The 7,369-nt window shown below is 33.4% G+C and overlaps 1 protein-coding gene across 1 annotated transcript; it reads right to left on the bottom strand.

The window, feature by feature from the left end:
• Positions 1–225: 225 nt before the first annotated feature.
• Positions 226–3,252, bottom strand: LOC131176013 ((-)-germacrene D synthase-like). Its single transcript, XM_058141024.1, has 7 exons — positions 2,979–3,252; positions 2,513–2,894; positions 1,909–2,127; positions 1,655–1,793; positions 1,247–1,467; positions 1,178–1,205; positions 226–698 (listed from the first exon to the last, which is right to left on the bottom strand). Exons 1-7 carry the CDS (start codon positions 3,250–3,252, stop codon positions 471–473), a joined length of 1,491 nt encoding a protein of 496 aa, XP_057997007.1. The 3' UTR covers positions 226–470.
• Positions 3,253–7,369: the final 4,117 nt, after the last annotated feature.

The following is a 7,369-nucleotide window of genomic DNA, read 5'->3' as shown; positions in this document are numbered from 1 at the left end:
AATTATTAAATTATTATTTAATTAATTTAAAATCATTTAAATTAAAATTATTAAATTAATGATGTGATAGAAAATTATGAAAATACAATGAATATGATTAGGGATATTAGAGATGGCATATAAAATTTAATATTTAACCTTAAATTAAATTCTTTAACTTGTATTTTCTGGGGTTATTTGATACAAATATAGATATGAACTAATTTCTCCACTTGATATGCGTATCCAAATTAACTAGGGCCTTAACCTCTGATGGGACGGTAAGAACACTTCAAGAATGATTGCTTGAGTTCAAATCTTACCAACCATAAAATCCCCTAACACAATTCTAAAGAAAAAAGATGTATTCAAATTATTTGTATGCGAGGGCAACAGAATCAGTTGTTGGAGAATTTCCAAGCTCAAATGGCCAAGGGATTGAGTAGCAAGGTTTCCAGATTTTGTTTCATTGCATTGTTGGAGTGTGTATATCAATCCTCATCTTTGTACACATCATCTACGATTCTAGCAAAGTTAAGAATAATGGTGAGTAGAGGCATTGGAGCTGCATTGTTTGGCTTCAGGATCTCCTCATTTATATCCTTCCAGGCATTTTCCACTTGTTTATTTAATTCATAACATGCCTCCTGCTCTGACACACCATACTGCTTTATGTAGCATTCTACGGCTGAGGCAACATGTCCCCTGCTGTGCTCAAACTGCACATTTCACAAGTTCACAAATAGTTATTAATTATGTGCATGATATGCATTTCTCCAGGGGAGTTTAGTTTCAGAATAGTAATTAGAGTAAATACTTTTTTTTAGGTAGCTGTGTTATGTAATAATTAACACTTGAATAGATGAAAATGTCCTATGTTTTGGTTTCTTCATACACTTTTTAATCCCTCTGTCCATTTTTATCAATTTAACCATTAGTTAAGGGATTAAATGATTATTAATGAGCAATAGAAGTGTTAATAATAATAAAGAGCCATGGATAAAAGTATTCCTAATGGTAAAATTTAGGAACGAATACATTCATTATTAACTGTAAAAGTTGAGAAGAATGAACAAAGAGATAAAATTGTGACTGAATAAAACTTAAAGACATTCTCATCTATTTTTCAAACTATAAGGATCCAAATGTTAATTATAACAAAATGCAGAGGTAAAAATGTAATTATCCTATCAATTACCTTGTGGGAGACAATGTCACCCATGAGCCTACAAATAGCCGACACAGCTTTGACAATCTTAGGATGAGCCTACAAATAGCCGACACAGCTTTGACAATCTTAGGTTCAGTGCATAGCCAATCGAAAGCCTCCTTCGAAGCCAATTCTCCCATTCCAAGGAAGGATACGGGTATGAGCAGAGGATAAACTGAGGTGATGAAACCATTACTCATATATTCTTCTATTGTTGGAACGCAATTTTCGTTAAACCATCTTGCTTCCACGAGGTAAGCTCTAACTAGTTTCTTCATCTGCGAAAGTTAAAGGGGTGCATCTATAATAAGCTCGGCTTTATGAGAGAATCGACTTAACAATCGATGGATTAAATATTTGCATCGATAGATTAAATATTTGTATCTAAATTATGCTAAGTTAAAATTGTTCTTTTCAATCAGAATTTGCCTACTGCATTCACAGGTATAAGCAAAGTAAACTTACTGCTTCTTTCACATGGAATATGCAGTCTGATCTTCCTTCCTTGGCCATTTCTTGCTCATATGAACTATAGACACCTAAGAGTGCCTGATAAATTTCTTTCATATATTCTGGTAGTTCGTCCTTCATGCTAATATCAAAGCTGCAGTTAGTGAAAAATTTTTGTTGTCAATTTTGAAAATTGAGTTCAGAAACATGTAAAATCTAGCTTAACAACAAATTTTATTGCCTTTAATCAGTATTGATGAAGGGCTAACCTCTCAATGACTTTGGTGAAGAGCTCAAGTTCTTCAAGAGTACCATAAGCATCATATGTATCATCAATTACAGACAACATGGCTATAGCTTTGGTTAGCATACTTCTGCCTAGAGCATAATGGGGCTCAAAGAAAGCTGCTAATGGCCAATAGTAGCCCTCAACCAATCTATCTCGAGCATAAGGTAGCTTTGTAGGCAAATCCAAATCTTTCCACCACCTAAAATACAGAATATGCATCAACACATCCCCTGCCTTGAAAATTAGAGGTGGCAATTCTTGAATCAATCTCAATCCGCCTAATTTGAGGTTTAATCTATCACTCAAATCTAAAATGACATTTGAGAGTCAAATCGACTTTTCATATGATACTACTCAAATCAACCCAAATTTGAATAAAAAAAAGTAAATGAATAAAATTTATAAATGAATAAAATTTGTTCACACTTTAACTTGAAACAACCCACAATTCAAATTTAACACAATTTTTTTTTTTTAATAAAAATGTGATAGGCAATCCGAAATAACCTGAACCCCAATAACCTTTCTCAGATTGCCACCTCTAAAATTGAAAAATCTATTTCTGGTAATGGGAGATAGCTTACTTTGTGATACTGCTTAGCTCTTCTTGGTGCATCTTTTGCACTAGATTGAAATCCAACTGCGCCAGCTTTAGTAAAGCCTCAATTTCCCCCTCCTTCTGCTGGTACGTAGAAATGTAAAGCCATGCCCCTTTTCTTACCACGCCTTTGCGAATAGGCCGCTTTAATGCATGACTAATTTCGGCTGCAAGAGGTGGGCTAATTAATTGGGTTGCAATAATTGATTTCAGTTGAGTTGTTGTGAATGCAAGAGCTTCATCCAAGATATCCTCTCCATGCACACGGTGATATGAAGCTTCATACAAACCTAGCATGCCTCGTGCATCAGCAACTAGATCATCCTCCTTGAAGTTGCCTTTTTCATCCTTGAACTTGTTCAATGTGTCTGTTTCACCAAAAACCAGCATAGGAAAAGCTTAATGTAGTTATTTAATGGAGACATATAGATAGAAATATGAGGGAAACATACCACAGGAGACATTGTAGCCTTGTTGTCTAAGTAATCGAAATTGAAGAGCAATAGTATAAAGATCACCAATATCGTCAGAGGTAGAGTCTTTCTGGGTACTAACAAAAATTTGTGCTAATGTTTGTTCAATTTCTCTTTCAAAATGGTATGCAATGCCTAATCGTTGAATGGCGTCTACCAATTCAATTTGTTGACGTTTATTAGTGCATGTTACAAGCATCCCTCTTATTTCTTCTTTCAATAATTCGATTTCTTCCTTCGAGGAAGAAATCATCTGCAAATAATTGAATGCGAGTGCAGTAAGTGAATATAATTCAAAAGCTAAATTAAATGCTTAGCGAGTTTTAATGCAGTGATATTGTTTGTTGAGATTTCAATTTTGAATTTAATTGAATCTAATGAAAACAAATGCAAGAATGTATAACTCATACCTTTGGTTGGACTCAAAAGTATACTTAAGAAAATGATCACCCCAAATAGTGGGATGAAAATCAGCCAAGCGACGATTAATGTCAGAAGTTGCATTCATTTTTCGAGGAAGAGCTAGCACTTGAAGAGACATTTTTATGTTCAATTCACCTGGAAATTGAGAGAACAAGAGATTTAGTAGAAAATTTCAAGTTTAATTGCTCTTTTCAGTGCTTTTAAGGCTGGTGCAAGCCAAAGTTCGTGGCAGGTATTTATATTTGTATGGCAGGCGTTGTGCCTCACCATTAACAAATGCATGATAAACGTGGCCTTTTATTTTTTTAACCCCTAACATTATTCATGTATATATTTTATTCATTACTCAAATTGCAAAGTTATTATCTGTCATTCACATCTCTCAACAACCAACCGCATTTGTAATGGTAGTAGATTAATTAATTAAAGATGGATAAATTAATTATTTTTATGTATATCATGTCGCACGAGATTAAAAAAGGAAACAAGTACATATACCTACCGAAAACTTTTTTTTTTTTTTCAAGACCGATCATTTTTTTCTTTATTTGCTTAGATGGGATTTAAATTAAAATTTTATAATTTGAAAACGTTTTTAATGTCACTCATCTAAATTTACCTATTTACTTATTAGCTATTATCTAGTGTTTGTTTGACCATATTTTTATTTTTTTAGTCGAGGGATTGAGAGTTTAGTGATATACTTTTAACCATTTAGTATCATCATATCAACAATAATATTAATAGGCAATTTTCATTAATAGAGACTTATTTTTTTTTGAAACACACACACACACACACACATATATATATATATATATATTATTAAGTTATTATTTTTTTTATGAGTTGATTTCATTTGAATTTATCTACAATAAGAATAATGTCCAAAAAATTTTAAACTTTTAAATTTTTAATAATTTTACTCTAAATTTTATTTTTTTAATAAAAAGAATCTAAACTTTGAACCTTTTTTATTGTAACTTGCCATCTATTTCATCGCTAATTCTAACAGTATAATTGTCCAAAAAAATCTCAAACTTTACTTTCTTTCATAATTGTACCATAAACTATTTTTTTTTGACAAATATACCCTAAACTTTGAATTCATTACAATTGAAACCCACCGTTAGTTGCCCCATTAAATGCTAACTAAGGTTCCAGGTTAGTACTTCTAATCTCCCAAATTAAACTAATTAAACCCAATTTACAATAAAATAAACCCTAATTGATGAATTAATAGGATATGTTTTGGGACTGTCAAGATGGGTCTGATTGGGTTGTTGAGAGGGGATGTTGATGGGGAGTGAGGTTGAGCTTTCATAAGGGCAGAGTTGGGTAGAGTAGAAGTGAGCATCACAGAGGTGATGGCTTATCGAGGTGCTGAAGGAAGGTTGAGAGAGGTTTTATGCTTTGATGCAGTATGGGAGGAATAAGCGAACTGGCCGATGATAGTGGAGTGAGTTAGTGTAGGAGATTGATGTCAAATGGCTCTATAAGGCATGGAGGAAGAGAAACCTAATGGCCAAGTGTAACGACCCAAGCTAGGGGCCATTACCAGTGCTAGGGATCGGGTCAGCTTAAGGCTATTGAAACTTATAGCAAGCCTGAAACATGTGGAACATACATACATTTCTACATCTCACCATCTTAACATACATCAAACTATTATACCTTAGTCTTTTCATCCATATATAAACATTTATAATATAATAATGATTCATAATTTGAACCTTAACATACATAAGATCCAATTGTAATGGTTCGACATGCATACCCTTAAAAGGGTTAACACAACATAAGCATCATTATACTTTAAATAATTATTACATTTTTTTCCTTAAATCACCAGCACAGTACTATCCATTCATAAGTTACATGTTCATCTACCCATACATCATACATAAAGAAAGGCTAAGACTACCCCTAAAGCTCTTTTTTCGAAGAACTCTTCTAGTTTTGCAACCTTGCACCTAGGGTTTAGGGAAATGGGGTAAGCTTACACAAGCTTAGTAAGTAAACTAACCATCATTAATTGCATCATTCATTCATACATGTGTAATGCATCATTCATACGGATTTTTACATCAAAAATATTTCATGTAAGATGGGCATTAACACCAATAACTCCCTAAACTTTTCTTTTAAACATGATCCGTGTCAGGTACCTAGAGGCAACTATTAGATCTCCCTGAAGGGCAACGTCAAGATCTCCCCTTAGGATTTACTTATGGATCCATAACATACGTAGCATTACATAACATAACATAACATGGGGAGAGTAATGAGTCATCCACCATCCATCGATGTACTAACAATAATTTATGCAATCATGCAACATCTTCGTGTTCTATATATATAAATCCTAAAAAAATATAACATGATGCATGAGGATGCTTATTAATTATCTATAAATAATTTTCATTTTATTAAGGTTAAAGTTACTCACCTCTTGTAGCCTATCAACCTCCTTACTTGAATGGAAGCTATCCTTGAATCCTTACTCTTTCGAGTCCCTCAAGCTCGATCCTATAAAATCAAACCCTAGTCTGTAATACAAGGCTCTAAAACTCTATACATAATATAAACATCATATTCTAGGCCCTTAGAAACCATGAAATTATATTGTGGAATCTTGGAATCAAAGGAGAAAATAAGTGGGCAGAATAAAATTTAGTTGCTGGACCTTGGACTTCGGCTACCGAACCTTGGACTTTGATTGCCAAACCTTGGAACATCAGGTACAAAATTTTGGATAGCATCCATTACGGCAGTCGAAGGCTGCCTAGATTTTTTGAGAAAATGCAAGCTTTGACTACTAAACCTTTGGATTTCAATAGCCGAACCTAGGAATTTCCAGAATTCCTAAGTCGAAAACCTGCAAATCCCTTCTCCCATCAACACTCCTACTCCTTCCAAAGTTCCAAAACTCAATTCAAATACATATACACATCTCTAGTACCTAGAACAACTAGAAAAAATGCTTAATATCCACGTACATTCATTAAATCTCAAATCCTAGGTTTCCCTAAACCCACGTGCATAAACTTTATCAAAAACTTAACTTAAAACAACTTTTCATGAAATTAAAGCTTTAGAAACCTAATTCCTCATCAACTCTCTTAGATCTATCTATTAGATTAAGAGAAAAAGAAGGTTACCTCCTTTTTTGGAGCTTGGAGGTGAGAGAACCAAAGCATCAAAACTTGAATCTACTTTTCCTCGCTTCCAAATGGAAGGATCCACCTCCAAATCTTTAAAAACTCAAGAAAATCTCTTCAAAGAGCTCCTTGTATGTCCTAAGTGTTAGTAGTATGCCCTAGAGCATATCATTTAGTATGCATCTTGCACATGTTTCATTAATAAAAAGGCAATTTCACTTTTCCGTTTACATAATATATTTATGTGTAATAGAAAAGGTCTATTGATATTTTGCTACAAATTCTATTATTAAGTTGTTAAGAATATGAGTGACAGTATTTCTAGCACAAAGTATCATAAATTGGTTCACAATCGAGGATACTTCACACAGGACATGACTTATCCAGAAAGATTGTATTCATGTTTATTCCCAAGGTATTTATATGGGATATAAATAAGATGGAATGGTGAGTCTCATGCCATATAACAAACATGATAGGCACTTATACATGATAAGTAGGCTGAGCCTGTGACATTTATGACAAGCACATGGAGTTTACTCTTATCAATGCATTGTCATAAATCATATCAATGCATATAGTCTTTAGACCTAAGATAGCACAGTTATCTTGTATATAGGTAGTTTGAGTTTGATACTGCTTTCATACTTATACTGTGTATGGGTATATGGGTATGTGTTGGTTCCTACTAGTTATATATGGAGGTAGGTGTTGATCAAGATAGAATCTGTTACCCTAAGTAAATAGGGATAAAATCCTATGTTCATTTAATTATTCTTGATGTTT

The sequence above is a fragment of the Hevea brasiliensis genome, chromosome 18 (assembly GCF_030052815.1).
Source record: "Hevea brasiliensis isolate MT/VB/25A 57/8 chromosome 18, ASM3005281v1, whole genome shotgun sequence".
In the NCBI taxonomy this organism is placed as follows: Eukaryota; Viridiplantae; Streptophyta; class Magnoliopsida; order Malpighiales; family Euphorbiaceae; genus Hevea; species Hevea brasiliensis.
This window is presented reverse-complemented; position numbering and strand designations above follow the sequence as displayed.

Excerpts from the sequence above, each read along its gene's own strand:
- LOC131176013 (XM_058141024.1), bottom strand. The coding sequence starts at position 3,252 with ATGATTTCTTCCTCGAAGGAAGAAATCGAATTATTGAAAGAAGAAATA. Across the intron at positions 2,128-2,512 it reads GAGCTAAGCAGTATCACAAA|GTGGTGGAAAGATTTGGATT; the intron begins GTAAGCTATCTC and ends TCTGTATTTTAG. Across the intron at positions 699-1,177 it reads GTGACATTGTCTCCCACAAG|TTTGAGCACAGCAGGGGACA; the intron begins GTAATTGATAGG and ends TGAAATGTGCAG.